This window comes from Myotis myotis, unplaced genomic scaffold, assembly GCF_014108235.1.
Source record: "Myotis myotis isolate mMyoMyo1 unplaced genomic scaffold, mMyoMyo1.p scaffold_m19_p_2, whole genome shotgun sequence".
In the NCBI taxonomy this organism is placed as follows: Eukaryota; Metazoa; Chordata; class Mammalia; order Chiroptera; family Vespertilionidae; genus Myotis; species Myotis myotis.
Genome location: NW_023416324.1, coordinates 111,043,192 through 111,069,518, shown reverse-complemented (window position 1 = coordinate 111,069,518; position 26,327 = coordinate 111,043,192). Strand labels below are relative to the sequence as shown.

Sequence of the window (26,327 nt, the reverse complement as noted above, 5' to 3'; positions counted from 1 at the left end):
TGGGGAGGGTGCTAACTTTCTTTGAATCTCTGGCCTCTATCTAAATGTGTAAATGATCCTCAGGTCCTCAGAGGAACACTGAGCTTTAATTATTATTACTTTCATGTTACAAGTAAGGAGATCCAGGTAGGAATGATTATGCAACTGATCCAAAATTACACAGCTAGTAAATGGTGGAGTGGGAACTGGGGGTGGATCGGTTTGATTTGAATATAGTAGACTTCTTTGTACTTATTGGGATATTTACTAAGGGAAAAAATGCCAACTGAATGAGTCTTATGTTATTCACATTCCAGAGTAAAATTAATGTTCCTGGGAGAATGAGGAAGGAAGTCATAGAATTCCTGGGTAAAGGGACATTTAAAGCCCATTTAAGGAATCCTGCCCCACTGCCTAATGAGTAGATCCTTTTACAACAGCTGGTCTAGGCCACAGTGACAGGGATGGTTCTTCCATATACAGAGTGAAATCTGTGAGACTATAGCTTTCAATCTAGTCCAACCTAGTTCGATCTCCTTCTTAAGGTAAGAGAATCCATCTCTAACCCCTCTCTCATGAGATCCATCATGACTTACCTGGCCTTCTCTCCAACCATTTCAGCTATTTCCCAAGGGTACAGGGGTGTGAATCTCTTCCTCTTAGTTCTCCAGTGGGCAGTTTCTCCACACATCCGCATCCCTCCAGGCCTAACTGTTCTGAATTCCTTCCAACATCTGCTGGTGACATTAAAATTTGCCAAAGCAGCAGGCTATTTACCCAGCTTCTTCTTTAAATCACCAAAGAATTCACCAATGTGAAACACTCACAAATAGTGAGGCTATATAGGCTTTTTTTTTTTATAAACAACAGTTGCTAACTCCACAGATGTCAAAACTTGCAGTGTCACAAAGCCCACTCTAACAATGGGGGGAAGGGGCTATGTAGCACTTGTGAAATGCTGGCTGTGTACCAGGCTCCTTATGTGTCTCCAAGCACCTCTAAACATGTGTTGTCTCATTTAATTTTCACAGCTTCCTAAGTGGGTAATATTATTATCACTTTATAAACTGAGAATTTGAGCCCTAGCTGGTTTGGCTCAGTGGATAGAGCATTGGCCTGCAGACCAAAGGGTCCCGGGTTTGATTCCAGTTAAGGGCACATGCCCATGGTTGCGGGCTTGATCCCCAGTAGGGGGTGTGCAGGAGGTGGCCAATCAATGATTCTCTGTCCTCATTGATGTTTCTATCTCCCTCTCTCTTCCTCTCTAAAATCAATAAAAATATATTTTTTTTTAAAAAGAGAGAAATTGAGTTCCACAATCACACATAGGTCACAGCTGGTGAGAGGCAGAGTTGGATTGAAACCAGTGCTCTTGTATTCTCTCCCACTCCAGGCTGCGTCATTAGTAAGACAACTTCCCAAAGGGAAGGGATCCTATAAGTGAGCTATGGAGACAAACTTGGAATATCAGATTGGGGACTAGATTATGGATAGTTTTAGACATCAAAAAATTTGAGAATAACTTAAAGAAAGTCATAAGTGACAAGGAATTTAAAATATCATTTGGGTAATAAGTTTTAACAATTAAAAAAGAATTTGAGAATGAGAGCTATGAACAATAAGAAAATGAAGACTGGAGACTGAACTGGAGATAATTCCTACAATCTAGAAATAGATAATAATTGTCAGGGGATGATGGATGATTTGGATAGCCAATCTAGCCAGTAATTTAAAATGCTCTAAACTGGCAGTATACACCTGGCCAAAACCCCAGTATTCTCTATGGATTGTGTAGCATTTCACCTGTGTGATTAATGAAAATTAAATGTACTTGGAATGGAATTGACAGATATGTAGATGAAGCACATGATGAGCTCTTATGCAACCTTAAGTTATGTAAATGGTACCAATAAGAAAGAAAGTCTGGATTATAAAAGGAAGGCAAGCATCATTCAGTTAGTCTCTCCAGACTCAGGGTTTAAAAATGAAGTTCCTTTTACCACTGACCTTTCTGGTTTTTATTAGTTCTCTGGGTTGGGCAAAAGATAGGCACTACTATATAGCAATTAAAGAAACTACGTGGAACTATGCTCCGACTGGTAAAAATATGCTGAATGGGAGGCCTATATCAGAAGATGAGTAAGTAATACCTTTGTGTTGAAAAAGCTACTATCAGAAGCAAAAGTTTCTGTTACTAATTGATAAAATGCTGATGAAGATTTCCCATGATTGACCCTTTAACGGCACATTTGAAACACTACTAGAACCACTTCCTTTCTGTTTTTAGTATAAAATGGCATGGAAGACAGATATTAATATAAATCAGACATCGCTCCTTCCAGGGATTATTGCCACTCTTGCCCTCATGTCACATTACTTTGGGAACATGTCTTATTCTGTTTTTATCAGCTGCTTTGTTCAAGTAGTGCTCAAGATGTAAAACCAGTCTTCTTTCTAATATTGAGTGTATGCCGGAGACTGTAAAATTGCAGCTATCTCCTTGGCTTATCTCTTCAGATAATAGGAAGGGGGTCATCTAGAGGTTACTTGTGGAATATGGATTTACTGTTTGTTGCCAAAATACCCCAATTCTACTAACAAATCACAAGTGTATTTAAATGTGTAAATGATCCTAAGTGCTTGTGAGCTAAAGTAACTTCAAAGTGAGGTGAGAAGCTCTTTTGTAGTTCAGTACAAAGAATTTGGTAAGTCTTTTTTTATTATTCTTTATTGTTTAAAGTATTACAGGAGTCTCCCTTTTTCCCCCATTGACTTCTCCCCCACCACCCCCCCTCCCAAGCCCAAGCCCTCACCCCCTTACTGTCTGTGTCCATTGGTTTTGCTCATATGCATGCATATATTTTAAACCAAACCCCACATGTATTACTTGCTACCTTTGCATTTGGTCTCTTCACCAGACATTCCAATATTCTCCTTGGCTGCACCACCTTTTTTTATGCCCTTCATATTTTCTCTGGTGTCTGTTTTCTCTATCAAAATTAGGTTGTAAAGATTCTTTCTTCTAGTTTCACTTGATTCAACTTTTTTTTTTCTAGTCAAAATTTGTTAACATTCTCTCTTTTTTGTTTGTTTCTTTTTTGCAGAGAGTCCCAGATATATCTACAACGTGGCCCAGATAGAATAGGACGTGTTTATAAAAAGGCTTTGTATTTTCAGTATACTGATGGTACATTTCAAAAGATCATTAAAAAACCATTATGGTTGGGATTTTTAGGTCCGATAATTAAAGCAGAGACTGGAGACCACATTTATGTACATGTAAAAAATTTTGCTTCAAGAATGTATAGTTTCCATCCTCATGGATTAACCTACACTAAAGAAAATGAAGGTAAGTGGATTCGCTTTCCTTATATGCCGGAGTTTTTGCTCATAGAGAGAATGAACCCAACACTTGAGGAAAAATAAGGTAATTATTAACTGGGTATCATTATGAACTAGGAGTAGTTTGAGATGTTTGCATACTCTTATTACTTCTGATGTCTTTAATATTTATATCCAAAACAGTTCTTTTTTAAATTTTTCATTTAAATCTTTTTTATTTGTTGCCATGTGCGTTTTAAAATTTTTATTGAATTTATTGGTGTGACATTGGTTAATAAAATTATATGGTTTCAAGTGTAATACGTCCATCATCTATATTTTGTGTTCTCACCCAGAGTCAAGTCTCCTTCCTCATTTAAATCTTGAATGAGTGACAACTCTGGTACAATTTCTGGGAAAGAAAACACACTTTTTACTGACCCAAAGGACATTTTTTTGTAGGAGCCACTCATGAGCGAAATGTTTGTTGGCAGAAATACTGTTCTGCCCCATCGTATTTCATTTCCTAGTGAATGAGGATTAGCCTCTTGGAAAACATCAGTGTCAAGAGAAATCACTGACTTCTAGACAGTATCTTCCCTCTTACACATCTGTCTGATGGCATTGGGGGAAAGGGGAAGAGAAAATCAGTAAATAGCGTTTTGTGTTCAAATGGAGTGCGAGAGTCCCAAAAGATGGGTAAAGAATGAGAAGTTTGCCATGCATCAAAGTATTCTATTTAATGAAGAAGCTTTATGCATAGTTATCAGGATTCTAGCCTCAAGAAGTGGAGATCTGAAGTGAAATTTAAAGAGAGGAAAGCAAAGTCCCAAATTCAGAACTGAAGTAATAGTTCAGGGTAATTAATGTAAGCTCTGCAGAGGGCTACTTTTGGATCCCAGTGGTCTTCTTGGAGGTCACACGGATGCCTCTTGATGTCATGCATCCAAAGTCTTATTTGCAGTGAAGAAAATGTGGAGGGCAACTCAAGAGCCTTGATCTCTGTATCCAATATCTATTAACATAGTAGGTGAACATTAAATATTTATGGAATCCATCAATAAAAGTGATGAAAGTCTGATAATATACTGCCTGCCTCATTACAATTTGGTCTAGAAAGTGGCCAAGCTGGGCATTTAGATGAAACCCAACTAAATGGGACCTGGGGAAAAAGGAGTCAGGAGAGAAGAGAGAAATGCACACTTTACTCTGAAAATACAAATTAGCCAACATTCATGGCTTAATGGAAAAACCATGAGTCACATTCATGATGTCTAATGGTTACTATGACCACAATGCAGATTATGTTTCCTAGGTGCTCTCTATCCTGATAATACTACCAGCTTGCAAAAGGAGGATGACCGTGTGGAGCCAGGGAGCCGGTATACTTACAGGTGGTTTGTACAGGAAAGGCAGGGGCCTGGCCCCAATGACAGTAACTGCGTAACAAGGATATACCACTCCCATGTAGACACTCCCAGAGATGTGGCTTCAGGACTTATTGGACCAATTCTGACTTGTAAAAGAGGTAACAATTTTTTTTTAAATTTCATGCAGCAATTGAGTCAACCAGAATATGTGAAATTTTGCTATCAAATGAGCTCTTTTTTCCTGCCTTAATCTTGATTCTCTAGTAAAAAAATAAAGTTGCCATCTTGAACTCTAAGCACTAGATGGCTGTCTTGAGTACAATGCCTGGGTTCAAGTCCAGTAATCCAGTTTGATCAGTAGATGATAATCCAACCCATTAAACTTCACTTTAGCCTTCCTCACCCAAAAGTGCTGCAGCCACCTTTCTCCTACCGAGAAGTGTTGAATCACAGGGTGGGAGGAAATGAGATGAGAAGCTATCTGCCTGTTCCTTGCATGCATGGTTCCTTAGGGTTCTGTCTGTGAGGGTGCAAGATTTTACTTTTATATTTTAAGTTGAATCCATTAGAACCATCAAACCCATGGACACAGACAATAGGGTGGTGAGGGCCTGGTGGGGGGATGGGAGCAGGCTGGAAGAGGTTAATGGGTGGAAAAGGAGGAACTCTGTAATACTCTCAACAATAAAATTCAATAAGTAAATAAATAGAATCATCAGCTTATTTTATAGCAAAAGTAATTATGCAAAGAGAAAGTTTGCTGTTTTTTGTTGATGTTTATTTGTTTCAGGCACGCTGGATGGAGACACTGAAAAATATATCGACAAGTTTTATGTCCTGATGTTCTCTCAAACTAATGAAAACAAGAGTTGGTATATCGATGACAATATTAATACATATACTGAACCTGGCCAAGTTAATGCTACTGATCAAAGCTTCGAACGCAGCAATACTATGGCCTGTAAGATTAAAAAACCTTTCTCATTTATAATATACTACTAGAGGCCTGGTGCACGAATTCATGCACCAGTGGGGTCCCTCGGCCGGACCTGCAGGATCAGGCCGAAACCAGCTCTCCAACATCCCCCAAGGGGTCCCAGATTGTGAGAGGGCACAGTCCAGGCCAAGGGACCCCACCAGTGCATGATCAGGACCGGGGAGGGACACGGGAAGTTGGCCAGCTGGGGAGGGACCACAGGAGGGCTCCAGGGCATGTCTGGCCCATCTCACTCAGTCCTGATCAGCCGGACCCCAGCAGCAAGCTAACCTACCGGTCAGAGCATCTGCCCCCTGGTGGTCAGTGCACGTCATAGCAAGTGGTTGAGCGGCCTTAGCATATCATTAGCATATTATGCTTTGATTGGTTGAATGGATGACTGGACACTTAGCATATTAGGCTTTTATTATATAGGATAAGTCTAACTTCTGTGATTCTATTTAGTGAATTTCCTTTGTTAAGTTTGTTTGCTTGAATTTATGTTTCAGTTTTTCACTCAGGCTCTGCTGGTTGATATGCAAGGCATCTAGTAAATCCTGCTACTTTCCAAAGTTTCCTAGCAAGTGAAGTTAGATAAATGCATTTGTTTTCTAAAGTCTGATAGTGATAAAAAATTGATGGTAAAATCATAGAAAAGGTGTTGTTTTAAGGTAATAATATATTATGGAAGAGCAAAGACATAACTGACCAGGTATGTTATGAAAATGTATTTGTAAACAGACTTTTTCAGAAAAGATGCTCCTATTATCTGTCACCTTTGTCTTTCTCTCTTCTTCACAGACTTTGCTTAATTCTATTCTTTTTATCTTTCACTGCTTCCTGCCTTTTGGTTTACCTTTCCTCCTCTTGCCTCTAAATCAATGGTTCTCAACCTTCTGGTCCTTTAAATATAGATACTCATGTTGTGACCCAGCCATAAAATTATTTTCGTTGCTACTTCATAACTGTAATGTTGCTACTCTTATGAATCGTAATGTAAGTATCTGTTATGCAGGATGGTCTTAGGCAACCCCTGTGAAAGGGTCATTTGACCGCCAAAGGCGTCACGACCCACAAGTTGAGAACTGCTGCTCTAAATCCTTGTGCTACTACCACTTGTAATCATACACAATGTTTATGGCCTCTTTTTTGTGAAACACAAATCAACTCTTGTCATAGATTATGTATAAGGACAATGTTAACACTGCTGGGTTTCTGTAATGAGGAAATGCATAGAATTTATACCATATGGCCCTTGTCTATCATGCTTCATAGGTTAATTTACATTTTTTTTCAGCAATTAATGGATACATGTATGGAAATCTACCCAATCTCACCATGTGTGCAGAGGACAAGGTCAAGTGGTATTTTATTGGCATGGGTGACCTGTTCGATATACACCCCATCTATCTCCATGGACAAACTCTGCTATCTCGAAATCACAGGAAGGACACCATTACGGTCTTCCCTGCCTCATTGGAAGATGCCTTCATGGTGGCAAAGGGCCCTGGAGAGTGGATACTGGGCTGTCCGATATATGGTACGGATTTATTTCTTTTACATAATACAGGGTCAGAGGAATTTGAAGGTTACAACCCATTACTAATACCTCATATGCCAAATGAAGAAATAAATCTAGCAAGGTGATAGGATTTAGAAAGTCAGTGATGAGGTCAGGCCTAGAAACCAGGTCTCTGGCACTTATTTTTAAATTTAAATCCTTTATTTTTGAAAGTATTACATATGTCCCCTTTTTCTCACATTGACCTCTACCTAGCACTGCTGCCCTCCCAAGCCCCCTCCCCCACATGCCCTCACCCCCCCCCCAACACTCTGTGTCCATTGTTATACTTATATGTATGCATACAAGTCTTTGGTTGATCTCTTACCCCTCCCATCCCCCACTTTCCATCCACCCCTACCTTCCTTCTGAGGTTTAACAGTCTGTTTGATGTTTCTGTGTCTCTGAATTTTTTTTTTATTGTCTAAAGTTTTACATATCTCTCCTTTTCCCCTGATTAACACTCCTCCCCCCCAGCCATTCCCACTCCTGGAAGCCCCCATTGCCCCAGTGTCTGTGTCCATTGGTTATGCTAATATGAATACATACAAGTCCTTTGGTTGCTTTCTAACCACCCCAACCCCCCACCTCCACTGCCATTTGTCTCTGGCTCTATTTTTGTTCATCAAATTATGTTGATCATTATATGCCACATATGAATGAGATCATGTGATATTTATCTTTCTCCAACTGGGTTATTTTGCTTAGCATAATGGTCTCAAGGTCCATCCATGCTGTTGCAAATGGTAAAATTTCCTTCTTTTTTACCGCAGCATAGTATTCCATTGGGTAGGTGTACCACAGTTTTTTAATCCACTCATGAGCTGATAAGCACTTAGGCTGTATGCAAATCTTAACTATTGTAAATTGTGCTGCTATCAACATGGGGGTGCATAGGTCCTTTCTGATTGGTGTTTATTTCCTGAGATATATTCTTAGGAGTGGGATTACTGGGTCAAATGGGAGATCCATTTTCAATATTTTGAGGAAACGCCATACTCTTTTCCACAGTGGCTACACCAGTCTGCATTCCCACAAGCAGTGCACGAGGGTTCTTCTTCTCCACATCCTCACCAGCACTTGTCATTTGTTGATTTGTTGATGATAGCCATTCTCACAAGTGTGAGATGGTACCTGATTGTCATGTTGATTTGCAACTCTCTGATGATTAGTGACTTTGAGCATGTTTTCATATGTCTCTTGGCCTTCTCTATATCCACTTTTGAAATATATCTATTTAGGTTCATTGCCCATTTTTTTATTGGATTATTTATCTTCCTTTTATTAGGTTGTATGAGTTCCCTATAAATTTTGGAGATTAAACCCTTATCAGATATAATATTAGTAAACTAGAGGCCCGGTGCACAGAAATTTGTGCACTTGGAGCAGGGGGGGCGGGTCTCTCAGCCCAGCCAGAGTCCTCTCGCAGTCTGACCCCTTGGGGGATGAGCACCTGATGACTTAGACCCGCTCCCTGGGAGATCGGGCCCAAGCTGGCAGTCAGACATCCCTCTGGCAGCACGGGAGCCCTTGGGGGATGTCGACTTGCCAGCAGGGAGCAGGCCTAAGCTGCAGTTGGACATCCTTAGTGTTGCTGAGGAGGTGGGAGAGGCTCCCACCTCCACTGCTGAACTGGCAGCCGTCAACCTGGATTGTGGCTGAGCAGAGCTCCCTCTGTGGAGTGCACTGACCACCAGGGGACAGCTCCTGCATTGAGCATCTGCCCCCTGGTGGTCAGTGTGTGTCATAGTGACCAGTCATTCCCAGTCGTTCTGCTGTTAGGGTCAATTTGCATATTACCCTGTTATTATATAGGAGTGCCTGGCCAGCCTAGGTGAGGGGCTGATGGCTGTTTGCAGGCTTGCCACAGCCCCTTCAAGGTGGGGGGTCCTGCTGGGGTGCCTGGACAATCTGGGTGATGGGCTGACAGCCGTTTTAAGGCTGGCTAAGCCTCCCAGCGGGGACCCCCACCCCATGAGGGTTTGGCCAGCCTGGATGAGGGGCTGATGGCTGTTTGCAGGCTGGCCACAACCCCCAATCACCCAAGCTCCCAGTGGAGGCTGGCTGGAAGCAGCTATCTTGGATTTATTTGTCTTCTATAATTGAATCTTTGTTGCCATGAGAGGAGGCCACAACCGGCTCAGGGCTGGTGGGAAGCTTGGCTTCCTCCATCACCCGGGCAACCAAGCCTCCTGCTTGCTCTAGCTCCATGGCTGCCGGTCACCATCTTGGTTGGGTTAATTTGTATATAGTCACTCTGATTGGCTGGTGGGTGTGGCTTAAGGTGTAGCGAAGGTACGGTCAACTAGCATCCTTGTCTTTTATTAGTGTAGATATGTTCTCCCATGTAGTGGGCTCTCTTGATGTTTTCTTGATGGTTTCTTTTGCTCTGCAGAAGCATTTTATTTTGATGTAGTCCCATTTGTTTATTTTCTCCTTAGTTTCTATTGCCATAGAAGTTGTGTTGGTAAAGATATTGGTACGATAATTGTCTGCTATTTTGCTGCCTATAGCTTCTTGTAAGATTTTTATGATTTCTTGTCTTATGTTTAAGTCCTTTATCCATTTTGAGTTTATTTTTGTGTATGGTGTAAGTTGGTGGTCTAGTTTCATTTTTTTGCATGTATCTGTCCAATTTTCCCAACACCATTTATTAAAGAGACTAACTTGACTCCATTGTATGCTCTTGCCTTCTTTGAGTATAATGGCTTGGGTCAATTTCTGGGTTCTCTGTTCTGTTCCATTGGTCTGTATGTCTGTTCTTTTGCCAAAACCAGGCAGTTTTGAGAACAGTGACTTTGTAATATAGCTTGATAGCTGGTATTGTGATCCCTCCAACTTTGTTCTTCTTTCTCAGGATTGCTGTGGCTATTCAGGGTCATTTTTAATTCCATATGAATTTTTGGAGAGTTTGTTCTAGGTCTGTGAAATATGCCAGTGGTATTTTAATGGAGATTGGATTAAATATATAGATTGCTTTGAGTAGTATGAAAATTTTAAGGATGTTGATTCTACCAATCCATGAATACAGTATATTCTTCCATTTTTTTATGTCTTTCTCTATCTCTTTTCTCAACATCCTGTAGTTTTCCGAGTACAGGTCTTTTACCTCCTTAGTTAAGTTTATTTCTAGGTATCTTAATTTTTTTTGTTGCAGTGGTAAATGGTATTGTTTCTTTTAGTTTCTCTTACTGTGAGTTCATTATTGGTGTATAGAAAGGCCATAGATTTCTGGGTGTTAATTTTGTATCCTGCTACATTGCCAAATTCATTTGTTAAGTAGAGTAGATTTTTAATGAAGTCTTTAGGTTTTTTATGTACAATATCAGGTCATCTGTGAATAATGGCAGTTTTACTTCTTCTTTCCCAATTTGGATGCCTTTTATTTCTTCTTGTCTGATTGCTATGGCTAGCACTTCCAGTACTACTTCGAACAAGAGTGGTGAAAGTGGACATCCTGTCTTATTCCTGTTCTTAGGGGAAATGGTTTTAGTTTTTGTCTATTGAGTATGATGTTGGCTGTAAGTTTGTCATAGAAGTCTTTTATTATGTTGAGGTATGATCCCTCTATTCCCACTTTGTTGAGAGTTTTTATCAAGAAAAGGTGATGAATTTTATCAAATGCTTTTTCTGCATCAATTGATCTGATTATGTGATTTTTGTATCTTAGTTTGTTTATGTGATGCATCATGTTTATTGATTTGTGGATATTGTACCAGCCTTGCATCCCTGGAATGAATCCCACTTGGTCATGGTGTATGACCTTTCTAATGTAATGCTGGGTCTGATTTGCTAGAATTTTGTTGAGTATTTTAGCATCTATATTCATCAGGGATATTGGCTTGTAATTCTATTTCTTTGTAGTGTCTTTATCTGGTTTGGGGATTAGGATAATGCTGGCTTCATAGAAAGAGCTTGAAAGGGTGCCTTCCTCTTAAATTTTTTGGAATAGTCTGAGGAGGATAGGTTTTAGTTCTTCTTTGAATGTTTGGTAAAACTCCTGTGTAAAGCTGTCTGCACTAGGGCTTTTGTTTGCTAAAAGTTTTTTTTATTACTGCTTCAATTTCATCAGCAGTTATCAGGCTATTCAGGTTTGTTATTCTTCCTGTTTGAGTTTTGAAAAATTGTATTTTGCTAGGAATATGTCCATTTTGTCTATGTTGTCCAGTTTGTTGGAGTAGAGTTCATAGTTGTTGTTTTTTTACAATCCTCTGTATGTCTGTAGGATCAGTTGTTACTTCACCTCTTTCATTTCTAATTTTGTTTATTTGGGGCCTCTCTTTTTGTTTCTTGGTAAGCCTGGCTAGAGGTTCATCAATCTTGTTTATCCTTTCAAAGAACTAAGCTCTTGGTTTTATTCACCTTTTGTATTGTTTTTTATTTTTTATTTTTTTGGTCTCTATAGTAGTTATTTTTACTCTGATCTTTATTATCTCCTCCTTCTGCTTACTCTGGGATTTTATTGTTGCTCTCTTTCTAATACTTTAAGTTGTAGGTTTAGATAATTTATTACCAGCTTTTTTTTTTTTAAGTAGGCCTCTAGAGCTATGAAGTTCCCTCTCAGAAATGCTTTCACTGTGTCCCATAGATTTTCGATCCGTATATTTTCATTGTCATTTGTTTCCAGGATGTTTTTAATTTCTTCTTTGATCTCTCTGGTAACCCAATCATTGTTTAATACCATGCTAGTTAGCCTACATGTGTTTAATTTTTGTATTGTTTTTACTGTAGTTGATTTGTAATTTCATGCCATTGTGATCTGAGAAGATGTTTGATATGATTTCAAACTTCTTGAATTTGTAGAGCCTTAGTTTGTGTCCTAACATGTGGCCTATCTTTGAAAATGTTCCAGACATAGTCAAGAAGAATGTATAATCCATTGCTTTTGGGTGAGATGTTCTGAAGATGTCAATTAGTTCCATCTGATTTAGTGAGTCGTGTAGGATTGCTGTTTCTTTGTTAATATTTTGTCTAGAGAATGTATCAAGTGATGTCAATGGGCTATTAAAGTCCCCTGCTATGATTGCTTTGCTGTCAATCTCTCCCTTGATCTTCCAGAAGATTTTTTTATGTATTTGGGTGCTCCTATATTAGTTGCACATATGTTTACCAGAGTTATATCTCCCTGTTGTATCAATCCCTTTAGTATTAGGAAGTAGCCCTCCTTATCTCTTGTTATGGCCTTCACTTTGAGGTCTATTTTGTCAGATATAAGTATTGCTACCCCAGCTTTTTTTTCACTTCTGTTTGCCTGAAATTTCTATTTCCATCCCTTCACTTTCAGTCTGTGTGAGTCCTTTGTTCTGAAGTGGGTCTCTCTTAGATAGCAAATATATGGGTCATGTTTTCTTATCCATTCAGCAACCCTATGTCTTTTGATTGGAGCATTTAATCCCTTTGTGTTTAAGGTTATTATTGATAGGTACTTGTTTTTTGCCATTTTTATTCTTTATGCCTGTGTTCCTTCCTCCTTTTATATTTCTTCTTTTTACAAAAGTCCCTTTAGCATTTCTTGCATTGCTGGTTTTGGTGGTAATAAACTCCCTTAGCCTTTTTTTGACTGTGAAGCTCCAGATTTCATCTTGCTGGATAGAGTATTCTTGGATTCAGTCCCTTGTTCTGCATCACTTTGTATACATCATTCCATTCCCTTCTGACCTGATGTGTTTCTGTTGAGAAATCATTTGATAGTCTAATGGGAGATCCCTTGTAGGTAACTTTCTGTCTCTCTCTTGCAGCCCTTAAGATTCTTTTTTTGTCATTAACGTTTGCCTTTGCAATTATGAAGCAAATTGGTGTGGGTCCTTTTATGTTCATTTTGTTTGGGACTATCTGTGCTTGTGTGACTTTTTTTCCCCCCAAGTCAGGGAAGTTTTCTGTCATTATTTATTCAAATTGTTTTTCTAATCCTTGCTCTTCTTCTTGACCTTCTGGCACCCCTGTTATGTGGATAATGCTTTGTTTCATGTTGCCACAAAGCTCCCTTAAACACTTCTCCTGCTTTTTAATTTTTTTTTCCATTTTTGTTCAGATTGGGTATGTTTTACTTCCCTGTGTTCTTGCTTGTTGATTTGGTCCTCCACTTCTTCTTGTCTACTGTTGAAACCTCCCATTGTGTTTTTTAGTGCAGTTATGTCATTTTTTATTTCCACTTGATTCTTACATATGTTTGTTGGGTTTTTTTGTTGTTGTTTTTTTATCCAGCCAGTTTAGGAACTTCATAACCCTTACTCTGAATTCTTTCTCTGACATATTGCTTGCCTCCATTTCATTTTGTTCCTTTTCTGGTGATTCCTCCTTTTCTTTCCTTTATGGGTTCTTTGTCTTCCTGTTTTTGCTGTATCTTTCTGGCCCTGGTCACCCTTCTTGGGGTTTGAGAGGTTGAAGTCCCTATCAGGCCAATGGTCCAGAAATCGTTAGCCCAGAGTCTGGGTCTGCCTTTACTCTCATGCCTTTATTGTCTCTGCTCTGAGTTGTAGGCCCTTCTCCCATGGATCTGGTCACTCAGTTTTCTGCTTCAGATGCTCAGGATGATGGGAGCATGTGCAGAATTCCTTTGGTGTGTGACACCCTGTGGGGTCCCAGAGCCCTCTGGCATGCAGTTTTCTATGCGACCCTGGCATCTGTGGCAGGGTGGCACCCTATGTCCCTCAGCAGTAGACTTGTAGTGTGGTCTTGTGGCCCCTGGTTAGGCACAGCAGATTGCTCCAGGTATCCCCAGCAGTGCTCTCCTATGGCCTGGAATGTGGCACATGCCGGGTTGCTCTGGATAGCCCCTGCAGGATTGTCCCAGGGACTGGGGTGTAGCAGGTGCAGGTTGCTCTGGTTCACACAGTCAGAGCTTTCCTATGGCTCAGAGTAGGGCATGTGCTGGGTTACTCCAGGTCACCCTGACAGTAAGTCCCTGGACAAGGGGTGGAGCAAGCATGGGTTGGTCTGTATTGCACAATCCACGCTTTCCTGTGACCCTGAGTGAGGCACCTGCTGGATTGCTCTGGGTCGCCTCTCCCAGGACCCTGGGTAAAGTGGGCATGGGTTGCTCTGGGTTGCACAGTCCTGTTTCCAGGAATGAGGCACATTCTGGGTTGTTCCAGGTCGCCCCAGAAATGCTGTCCTGGGGGCCAGGGTGGAGAAGGTGCCGGTTTCTCTGGGGCACACAGTCCACACTCTTCTGTGGCCTGGAGTGGGGCACACACTGGGTTGTTCCAGTTCATCCAGGCAGCAGGTCCTAGGGCCCGGGGCAAAGGTGGTACACAGGGTTCCCTCTGGCTTACTTACATTCCAGAAGCCAGATCTTGGAATGCTGGGTCCCAGAAGGCTGATGAAAAGACCTGGTGAGGGAGGTCACTCTGGCAAGTGCTCCCTGCAGACATGTGGGAACCTGCCAGGAGGTATTGTACCACTCAGTGCCAGGGCATGGTGGTGGTTCCATGCAGGTTACGGCTGGAAAGTGGCATTCTTTAGGCATCCTCTGCCCTTCCTTATTGAATATTGTCTCCTCGGCTGTGTCTAATTTATTAATTCAGGGTAGTTGTTCTCCGATTTATTGCTTTTCTGGCCTGGCCCAAGGATGTGGTCCCCAACACTTCTGCCTATTCAGCTGCTATTTTCTCCTACCCTTTGGTACTTTTAACTCTATGATAATAAACCCTGTTTGGTATATAGGGGGATTTGTTATTGTTGTTTTTACAGAAAAAAAAAAAAACACAAACTTTTATGTTCATTAACCTGTGAGTTTTACAAAAACCTGAGCACTGGAGAGAGCAAGTATTATTGCAGATTTGTTTGTTGTTGTTTTTTTCAATTGAGAAAACAAGTTCTAAGAAGTTAAACTCTTGCCCAAAACCCTGTAAGAGGCAGAGCCAAGAATTATGTAGGAACAAATACAGTTGACCCTTTGACAAGTTGGGATTAGGAACACTGACTGCCCTCGCTGTCAGAAATCTACATATAACTTTTGACTCCCTCAAAACTCATTTACTGAGCCCACTGTTGAAGCTTTACTGATAACATAAACAGTCAATAAGCAAATATTTTTATGTTATATGTATTATCTTCTGTATTCTTACAATAAAGTAAGCTAGAGAAAAGAAAATGTTATTAAGAAAATTGTAAGAGAAAATAATTACACTCCTGTACTGTATGTATCAATACCATAAGTTTATGTTGTCTGTTTACAAAATGAAAAAATATGCATATAAGTTGACCTGCACAATTCAAACCTGAGTTATTCAAGGGTCAACTGTAATTATAATCCATTACTCAGTAAACTTCCTTATTTTCATTTATTATCTCTTCAATCACACTGTCCTTTGAATAATAGGCTGCTCAATTATGAAGTTATTGATCTTTTATATTCTTAAATATAACCAAACTCTACATATAATCATGTAAATGTTTTGTTTTACTTTTCAATCAGAAAATCTGATTATTATTAGAACTGAAGAATTTAATTTTTATTTCTTTGTACAAAAATGGGGTTTACTTCTCTGATCAAAACCTTTTTCTTTCTAAGTCTCATACTTTGGTTAGCATCACACTTCAATTAATTATTTAAACAACTATGCACCAGGTGTTTATTAGGATTTCCTGGGTGTTGTGTTCCTCTCAGGGCCATGGGGAAAAGGAGAACCACACACAGCCATTGTAATTGAAGGGTTGAATCTGATGATATTAGAAAGGAATATTATTTTCACCACCATCTCAGTCAGTTCCCTCTCCAGAGAGTAATCACTGTAAACGATTGGGTGTGAATACTTGCAAACCTGTTTACTATGCATTTTCACACAATATGTATGAACATGTGCAAAAAAAACCACAGCTGTTTTGTGCTTCTTTTACATAATTAGATCATACCGCATATAATACTCTGCTTCTTGCTTTCTTCACTCATCAATATGTCTTGAAATCTTTTCTATGACATTATTCATCTATTTAACTTATTCTTGTAAAGTGTTATATAGTTTTCCGTATTTGGGATGTATACAAATTTATCTAACGATTTCCTTACTGATAGACATTTCATTGCTTCTATTTTTTTTAATTTATTAACAATATTGTAGTTAATACCTTTTATTTGTATATTTTTATGCATGTACAAATATTGCTTTGGGGTAACTACCAAGAAATGAAATTATATAATGGAAGGGTTTTTAATTTTAACAAATGCTGCCAGATTGCCTTCAAAATATATACACTAATTTACATTTCCACCAATGGTACTCTGAAATCAAATACAGAATTGATGCCCTCATGAAAATGTACCTGCCTTGATTTTCCACCTGGCTGCCAACAGTTAACCTAATCAACCAATTTATTCATTGGTGACTAGTGGTAGCAATTTATACCTACAAGGAAAGACATTTTTGGTCAAATAGACTCTCAAATTCTTTTCAGTAGGCAGTTACTGTCTTTATCTCTGAGTTGGTCCAAAGCTGGTTATTCTCCAGTAACATATAATCCTCTAACATTAATCTTTATATCCTGGCTTCTGCACTTGTTTCATACATTTTAGGCTTTTATACAGATTCCATAAATAAAGTACCTAAAATTTCTCAGAGAAAGGGGAAGTTGCAATGTTGTTGGCTAAAATAAAAAATATATATGGACAACAAAAAAAAGGTTTTTGCCCTAACCGGTTTGGCTCAGTGGATAGAGCATCGGTCTACCAAGTGAAAGGTCCCAGGTTCAATTCCGGCCAAGGGCATGTACCTTCGTTACGGGCACATCCCCAGTAGGAGGTGTGCAGGAGGCAGCTGATTGATGTTTTTCTCTCATCGATGTTTCTAACTCTCTATTCCTCTCTGTAAAAAATCAATAAAATATATTTTTTTAAAAAGGTTTTCATGTCTTAATAACATTCTCTACTTGGATTTAATGTTTTTCAGAGAGTATGAAGGCTTTTTTCAAAGTAAGCAATTGCCAAAAATCTTCAGCAGATGAATATGGGACTCGTATTATACATTACTATATTGCTGCTGAGAAAACATTATGGAACTATGCTCCATCTGGTACAGATTTCTTCACTGGAAAACCTTTAACAGCAGCTGGATGGTAATGATTTGCTGATTGAAGCATTTATGGTTAAATAAAGATAATTGAAACTTTTTAGAACCCAACTATTCCTTAAAAGGATTTAGGCATCTTATACTAAAAAGATTCTGATAAAATCAAGGTAGAAAATTAATTATATCAATAATTGGAAAAATTTGAACCTAAGGATCATTGCCACACAAAATTTTTCTCTAAATTTCTTGGCAGCCAGTGCAAAGATAAACAAACTGTTCATAGGTTTCCTAGCACTGAGTGTTAAAATGGATTTGTTTTATAATTATGAGACATTTAACAGCCTAGTGGATAATGTTATCAATAGCAATTTTACAAAAATTCAAGAGCATTCCTCATGTGTAATTTATACTTTCCTGCTAAGATCTGAAGAGAATTAAATCATTTCTTATAGCATCCTTACATTATATTATATAAACATTTTTACTCAATAATATTTAAGACTATACTATCAATTTCTATGTTAATGACCAAAAGCTAAGACAGAAATACATTACTGCAGCATTAGTATTTAAAAGTGCATAAAAATTTTTTCTGATAGTCCAATTGTTAAATATATTTACCAACTTAAAGATTTCAGGAGTTTTAATCCTTCTGGTCTATTGAATTAAAGTTATATGTCAGAAAATATCAAGTTCTAAAACCATCAAAAAATAATGTTTTCCATAGTATTTATTTTTCTCTAATTCACACCAAAAAAAATTGAGAAAACTAAAAATGTGATATCAAATGAATATTTTCTCTTCTTACATTTTAAGCATATCAATAAATTATTCAATCTGTTTAATGGAAATTTTGTATTAATTGTGAGAAGGGTATCTGGGCTTAGAGCAAAAACTAGATTCAGAATTAGGTCTGACACTCATTTTCTATTGACTAAACTAAGGATGATTGATGGATCCTTTGACTTGCTTGATTCTCCTGGCTTAGCAATACTATGATGTGTTAACACTGCAAATCACCAGTTCATTACTAGGGACCATTTTTTTCTAACAGACTCCATTTTATTTTATTATCTATAGTAATAAGAGCGTAATATGCTAATTAGACCAGGTGTCCTTCCTTCTAGACAAAGCCACACCTGGAGGGGGCCTCGGCAGAGGTGGCAGAGGCCCCTGGCCACGGCGGCAGCGGTCAGGGGTTGGGGCCAAGGCTCTTGCACTAATTTTGTAGTAGAATAAAAAAATAAGAATGGAATCTCTCACCTTAATAATCTCACATCTCTGCACATACTTTAATGTTTATTACTGCCTGCCTGAAAAAAAATCAGACATATGTCTTTTTATTCTAAAAGAAAATTTGTAGATACACTACTAAGTAAACAGAGATACTTATACCACAGACAAAAGGCTGAAAAGTTATCCATGGAAAATATTGACAATGGTTCTATATAGATAGTAGCATTATGAAGATTTTAAATTTTTTTGTTATGTTTTTCCTTATTTTCCAAATTTTTTACAATGAGCGTAAATTACTTTTAGAAATAAATTAACAAGTACTTTAAAACAATTGTGTGTAGATTCTTGCTTTCTTTTCACATTATCACTGTAAACTTAAAAGTTCTTTGTGTATCTACTTTCTCTGCACAGTAAATCTCAGATATATTTTGAACAAGGCCCAACAAGAATTGGAGGAACTTACCAAAAGCTAGTTTATCGTGAATACACAGATTCTTCCTTCCAAACACAGAAGGCAAGAGAAGAACATCTTGGAATCCTTGGTAAAATTCTATTTATAGCTTGGAAGTAATAAGTATGTACCATTTACACAAATTCTGTGCAGTCAAAATAATATTCACCCACTCACAGTTTTATTAATTTTGGCTGTCATTTTAAAACCTCATGAAAACAATATAATCCAATTCACCCAACTGTAAACTACATTCTTTTTTCCTATAAATCCAATAAGTTTATTATATTCATCCAAAGTGACTTTTTAAGACCCTGATCATCTGGCTCAAGGCATCATCCCCTTAGTTTGTTCTCAGACCCTTACCCAAGCAACACAACCTGACAGTTACCCAAGCAACGCAGCCTGACAGTTACATTTATGAAAACCAGAGCAACTACTAACTCTTTTGGTTTCTAGGTCCTGTCATTAAGGCAGAGGTAGGAGATACCCTCAAGGTCACTTTCTATAATAATGGTCCTCTGCCGCTCAGCATTCAGCCTCATGGACTGCTTTACAGCAAAGGCAATGAGGGCTCGTACTACAAAACACCCGGAGGAAGTAAGTAGAACTTGAGGGAGGGCCAAGCAAGCCATACTGTAATATAATGTCAACAAAGTTATTATGCAGCCCACTTTTCACACCTTAACAGCTCTGTGTACTTACTGTGGCAAAGTGATTCCTTTGGCCCCTTTCAATTGTCACCCAAGGAGCTGCAAGGTGAGCAAGATACAGTTCTTGCTCTCAGAGATCTCACAGTCTAAACTAGAGTACTTTGCGTAATAGATCTATTTTACAAATGTTTATTCCTTACTAGGTATCCCTCCAGCTTCCTCACATGTAAATCCTGGCACAACATTTGTCTATACCTGGCAAGTTCCAAGAGATGTGGGTCCTACCTCCACGGATCCCAACTGCCTGACCTGGTTATACTACTCCTCAGTATATGGGAAAAAAGACACCAACAGCGGTCTTGTAGGGCCTCTCCTGGTGTGCAGAAAGGGAAGCCTTGGAAAGGATGGCAAACAGGTGAGTCATGGGACCTATGTCCTGGTATGCCTTGGTGAGAGTTTGCCTGAGACAGAACTGCAGAGAAAAGGTAATGGGGCAATCAACAGCTTTCACTTCTGTGTGCTGATGTCTCCCAATTCCATCCTTTCCTCAACTCCAGACGTATATCTTCCTCTGCCCAATGAACACCCACCCTAGCATGTTCCACAAACATTTCTAATTCCAACTAACTATTTTAACTCTTCATCTCCCTCTGGATGGCTACTACCTCTCCCTCTCCTCTCTGAGTGACCCTCTTTTCCTCTATTCTGTAACACCAGTCACCAAGTCTACAATACCATTGCCTTATTTTAGGCACCATTATCTCTTTCTGAATTCCTTTAACCTCCTAACTCCTGTCCCCACTCTAATCCTGCTTCAATATAACTCCACACGACTTCCTTTCAAATCTAGTTACAGCACTCACCACACTAAAAACTACTCCACCATTTCTTGACTCAGACATCAACACATCAGACTCTTCTGATCCCTCCAGATTCCTGCATCCCTCCCTACCATTCTGGTCTTGCTGCACAATTAGCTTATTAGTCCCTGAGTAAGGAAGGCTAAGTCATATCCCTTTGACTTTGCCTTTCTTCTATCTGTAATCATCTTTCCTCACTGTTTCACCTGCTAAAAGTGAAGACATTTTTAAAACTCATACTGAGGACTCCTTCCTGCCCTTCAAACAATATCTCCTAACTAAAGTTACTTAAAGTTCCTGCAGGTTGCCATAGTTCCTTATCTATGTTTTCATTAAAGCACGTATTCATGCATTTATTTTTATTGGTCTTTCTCTCGTGGCTAGACCATAAGTTCCTTGAAACCATACAGGGGTTTTATTCACTTACAAGAGGACCAGCATGCATGAAATCATACACGGGTAGCTCACTTCCACTTGCCTCAGCTGGCCACCCTGCCCATTGCCACTCATTGCTAGCGCCCCGCCCTCCACAGCTAGTAGCTCTCCGCTGCGTGTAGCCCTTTGCCATTTGTAGCTCTCCACCCCTAGTAACTCGCGCCCTGCCCTGCTCACCATGAGAGCTGCTGCTCGTGGGCTGAGGTGGGGGGGGGGGGGGCGGGGAGGAGGGGAGGGACCGAGAGGTGCTCAATGTACCTTCTGGTGACTGGTCGTTTGGTCGTTACAGCATTACGGCCATTGGCCTTTTATAATATAGATTGTAACAACCATAACCCCTCTGTGGCATGTCGTAGGTGCTCAATAAATGCTTGATGAATGATTTTCCCTCATTCCTCATTCACAAATGAACTAATGTCTAAATTATTTTCTACAATTATAATTCATGTGTAATGAAGCCTTGTAAATTCACCAATATAAATATATTTATGATTAAATGTATATTTTATTTTAAAATGTGACTATATATTTGTATTAATTTATATAAAGTCATTTAGAAGTCTCATAATTCTAACATACATGTAATTTTTATCCAAAAATTAAAATATTATACATATTTGATTTCTTCATAAACCCTAAAATGCAAACTTTCTAGAATTTAGAATTAAAAACATTTTATTTAACTTACTTTCTATAAAGCATGCTATGAAAAGTTACTATCTGTGATTATCTGATTATATAATTTATTTTTATAACGTTTCAGATATAGAAATCCCTAGAGTAAGAGCTTTAAATGAAAACTGCTGTAGAGATTTCCCCAACTTGTTAGTTCTGATAAATCCATTCATTGGGATTCATGCCTTTATAAAAATGCCTGTAACTGGGGAGGTCAATTGATCACAATATCTAGGAGTACACAAATCTCATTGTATATAAAATCTTGTATTCAGATCAATCATTGGACCATCTATATTCTATGTCTATTCTTTTTTTCTATTCTCATTCGCAGAAGGGAATAGACAAAGAGTTTTACCTACTTGCTACAGTATTTGATGAAAATGAAAGTCATCTCCTGTATGAAAATATTAGAACATTTACCACAGAACCTGAAAATGTGGATAAAGAGGATCAAAGTTTCCAAGATTCTAACTTAATGTACTGTAAGAAAACGTTTAATTTACACGATAGATATATTAAGCAGTTGTTTAATTTCATTATGCCTAAGGAATTACAGATCATTTTTAAAAATGCACATTTCATGGCCCAATGGTTGGCTAATATGTTTCATGTTACATTTAAGTATAATTTCCCAATAAAAATATTGTCTACCAAGGTTATTATGTTAAATTCAATTTACCAAATATTTACAATGCCGTTTTTGTGCAATATATTGTTTAGTTATAACTACATGTAAGACAGAAAAGTCCTGTATTTCTCTATTGACAAATTAGTGAAGTAGTTGGGTGGGGTATTTGTTGAGTTGGTTGGTTGGTAGTTTTGGAATAGTGTTAGATGTAGTGGGAAAAGGATTGGTCTGGAGACTTGTGCTCTGCTCTTAACAGTTCCATTCACTAGCTTAATAACACTGAACACTTAACTGCTCCTCTGGCCTTAGTTTTCTGAAATCTAAAAGGAAAGGATTGACTCTGGTCATCTTAATATTCTTAAATGAATGAATTGCTTTATGACTAGTTCTCTGTTGCGTTTCAAGAGATGTCAGTAGCCCTTGCCGGTTTGGCTCAGTGGATAGAGCATTGGCCTGTGGACAGAAGGATCACGGGTTCGGTTCCAGTCAAAGGCATGTCCCTCGGTTGCAGGCTCCTCCCCTGCCTGGGCCCTGGTTGGGGTGCCTGCAAGAAGCAACCAATCGATGTGTTTCTCTCACATAGATATTTCTCTCTGTCTTTCCCTCTCTCTTCCACTCTCTCTAAAAATCAATGAAAAAATATCCTCGATTAGGATTTAAAAAAAAAAAAAAAAAAAGGACATGTCAGTAAATTCAATTCTCTTGTCTTTGTCTCAAATGTCTTGCAGCCATAAATGGATACATGTATGGAAATCTGCCAGGACTGGATATGTGCGTAGGAGACAACATTTCATGGCACATTCTTAGTGTGGGATCACAGCAGGACTTACATGGGATATACTTTTCAGGAAACACCTTCATTTCCGCAGGAGAAAGGGGGGACACTATGGCCCTGTTCCCCCACACTTCCGAGACACTTTTAATGACACCTGATTCCACAGGTAAGTGGTAAATCTCCTTCAACCAGGAACATGAAAAACAGTGTCACTATATGCACTGGATATTGTTTGTACAGAAGAAAAAGAGAAATGACATAAATAGTTCTTGGAAACTTGTTGCTCTTTTCCATTTAATTTATGAGAACACTGGTATATCATCTTTCTGTGCATAAAAATCTTCTCATTCTCTCCCAGTTTTTTCTTCCTGGATCCAGGCTTTAAACCAACCCACACTACTCAAAAACAGTGAAGATGTTTTGCAGCATTTGACCTTGTCTTTTTTCAACTATCTGCTGCATTTCTTACTCTCCTGTCTATTTGTTTCCCAGGACTTCCTTCTGCTTCTGCCTTATCCTCCTCTCTCTGCCTTCCTCTCCTATATCTCTCCTTGCTAGCTTTGCCCTAAAGGAAGAGGTTTTGATTTCAATGAGGTTGATTGTTGCTGGAAAATATTTTTTTAAAATACATCCCATATCAGAGAATTGTTGTGGGGATCAGAGGAGCCAGCCTCCATTCTAAACCTAACACCCTCATTTGTAAAATAAGTATTGTAATAATTTACAACTTACAAAAAGGAATAGGCAATGATCAGATCCCATGAGATACAAGAAGTAAAGATGCAGTAAAGTGCCTGGAATATGTTGGACTTTAAAGAAAATGTTAGTGTCTTCTTTTATCCTGCAGATCCAACTTCACAAACACACACAAAATCATCTATCTTGATCAAAAACTACTGGCATCAATCAAACACTGTCTACACAATAAACTAGTTACTTTATAAATACCATGGATTTGTATCTTAACTCTTTGTAATGCCACAGATTCATTTGACTACATTTTCTATATTCCAAAACTTTTAATTTTGCTTTTCAAACAAACAAAATCTGTGAATAAGTGCAATTAAAGAGGAGGAGAAATCTTTCTCCAACACTCTCTTCTCTGTTGCAGGCATTTACTCAGTGGCAAGTTATTGCCAGCCCAGCCCTACTCCTTACTCTCTTTTCCCCTGAACTTAAAAAAAAAATTGTCTGCTCTTTATTCTCTTTTGTAAACAATATCATTTCTAATAAACATGTGGAGACATCAACTACATGTCAAGCACTGTGCTATACGAGAATCATTTTATCCTAAACAAGCTCTTTCCTAACCCTCTGAATCTGAAGGTTTTTCTTCCTTGTCCATCTTCTTGAATCTTACCCTCCATAAAAATTAATAACAACAATAGAAACATGTAAAGAGTTGAAAGAGAGAGTTATTGCTATGAAGGTAATATTAAGCAGGGTCAGAATGTGATGTGCATAAAATTTACCAAAATAAAAGACAATCTGAATTCAGGTGGAATCCACTGTTCTAAACTAGGCTGGGTTTTTTATTGTTGTTGTTGTAGTGGTGATTTGTTTTGGTCATGGTTATTCTTTGGAGGTTTTAATGTATTAAACTGAATCCTTTCAACTTACTTTCACTCCTGCCACTACCTCTCTGATCTAAGCCACCATCATCTCTCATGGATGATTTTAACAGCCTCCTAACAGGTATCCTTTCTTCTACCTTACCCACTACAGTTTAGTCTCAGCACAGAATCCAGAGTGCCCATATGTCACTCATCAATTCAAAATTCCACAATGGCTCCCCATTTCACTAAGTAAAGGCAACAGACTTTTCAGTAGCCCCCAAGGGCCCATGGGACCCAGCCCTCCTTTCCCCACCAGTCTTCTCTCCTGGTACTCTCACGCTTGCTCACTCCACTCTAGGCACACAGGCCTCTTATAAGGTCCTCAGTTGCACCAATTAGACCTTCTTCATAAGGGTGTTTGTTACCTGCTTCCCCTAGATCTACTATTCACCTCTCATGAGTCTTTGCCCAAATGCCACCCTCCCATCAAGGCCTATCCTAATCATCCTATAAACATTGTCCATTGCTCCTTTGAGCCCACTCTACCCCAGAATCCTCAACCTTCCTTACACTGTTATACTTTTTTCTTTGATGCATAGCATTTATTACCTTCCAACTACATAAAAGTTATACTATGTCTATAAGACCTTGCAATATAAACTGTAAGGGCAAGGATTTTTAACTGTTGTGTCTATTGATGTTTCTAAAGTGCCTTGAAATATGCCTGGCATAAAGAAGATACTCAACAAATATTCATAAAATTAGTGAAAGAATGAATGAACTATCTTACTATATTTCTTTGGGGGTTTATACCTTACAGATGACTTCACAGAGAGAAAGAAGTCTGAATGCAAAACTTTCTGAATTATTTTCTTATTTACCTCTAGGAATTTTTGATGTGGTTTGTCTGACTTCACAGCATTATCAAGGAGGCATGAAACATAAATACAAAGTGAGGCAGTGTTCAGAGCAATACCCTCATCAAACGCAATACCAAAAGGAGAAAATTTTTTATATTGCAGCTGAGGAAGTTGTGTGGGATTATTCTCCTAGCAGGACGTGGGAAAGAGAACTGCACCATTTACAAAGAAAGGAGAAGTATGGTGATAACTTCAGTCTCTAACTAGGAAGGCTTCATCCTGTAGTTTCTCACCCTTTCTTTTCAGTGTGTGTGTGTGTGTGTGTGTGTGTTATAATTTTTTGTGTTTGATATGGTATGTATGTGTACTATGCATGTATGCGATTGGCATGTGTTTATGGCATGTGTGTGTTTAGGATACATTCAAATTTTGAAGTTACAAATAACTTCAAAATGTGTGTGTGTAATACCTTAAATTCCAAATGACTTAAAATCTTTCTAAATATCTAAATAATTTCTGTGCATTGTTTCTTCTTGTCTCTCTTTCCATTTCTTGCATCCTATTTTCCTTTTGGGTGCTACCATCCAAATGTATCACTTTGAGGTATAATAAACATATTTTTTAGCTACATTTAACATTTGGAATCAGTCAGATTTTCCCTTTGTCTACATTCATCTCCATCTCCATCTGTTTCTCTGAAAACCTCAAATTAAAGACACTAATTTTCCTTTTAGTAAAATTTGATTTCTAACTATAGTTTTCTCTCTTACTATTTATTCATTTATCAAAACTAAAATTTTATTCTGAAAATGTGTTTTAAAGTATGGAATAAATATTCAACAATCTTACCAGAATGAATATATTTTTAAAAAGAAGAATTACTTTCCAAGGTACAATAGCTTCTAGATATTAATAAATTACATTATTTCAATAAGAAGTTCTTCCATATGAGAATGTATCTAATTTAATTGTTAAATTAAC

At 38.4% G+C, this 26,327-nt stretch overlaps 1 protein-coding gene across 1 annotated transcript in view; it reads left to right on the top strand.

The window, feature by feature from the left end:
• The first annotated feature begins 1,933 nt into the window (after positions 1–1,933).
• The window catches only part of LOC118676412 (ceruloplasmin-like), a 64,415-nt gene continuing 40,021 nt past the window's right edge, over positions 1,934–26,327 (top strand). The window contains exons 1-12 of the mRNA XM_036350283.1: positions 1,934–2,118; positions 3,084–3,328; positions 4,616–4,828; positions 5,461–5,631; positions 6,944–7,186; positions 17,095–17,260; positions 18,862–18,992; positions 19,361–19,501; positions 19,758–19,969; positions 21,859–22,009; positions 22,884–23,096; positions 25,374–25,584. Of these exons, the coding sequence (XP_036206176.1) occupies positions 1,964–2,118; positions 3,084–3,328; positions 4,616–4,828; positions 5,461–5,631; positions 6,944–7,186; positions 17,095–17,260; positions 18,862–18,992; positions 19,361–19,501; positions 19,758–19,969; positions 21,859–22,009; positions 22,884–23,096; positions 25,374–25,584 (2,252 nt within the window). The 5' untranslated portion in view covers positions 1,934–1,963. The remainder of the gene's footprint in view (positions 2,119–3,083; positions 3,329–4,615; positions 4,829–5,460; positions 5,632–6,943; positions 7,187–17,094; positions 17,261–18,861; positions 18,993–19,360; positions 19,502–19,757; positions 19,970–21,858; positions 22,010–22,883; positions 23,097–25,373; positions 25,585–26,327) is intronic.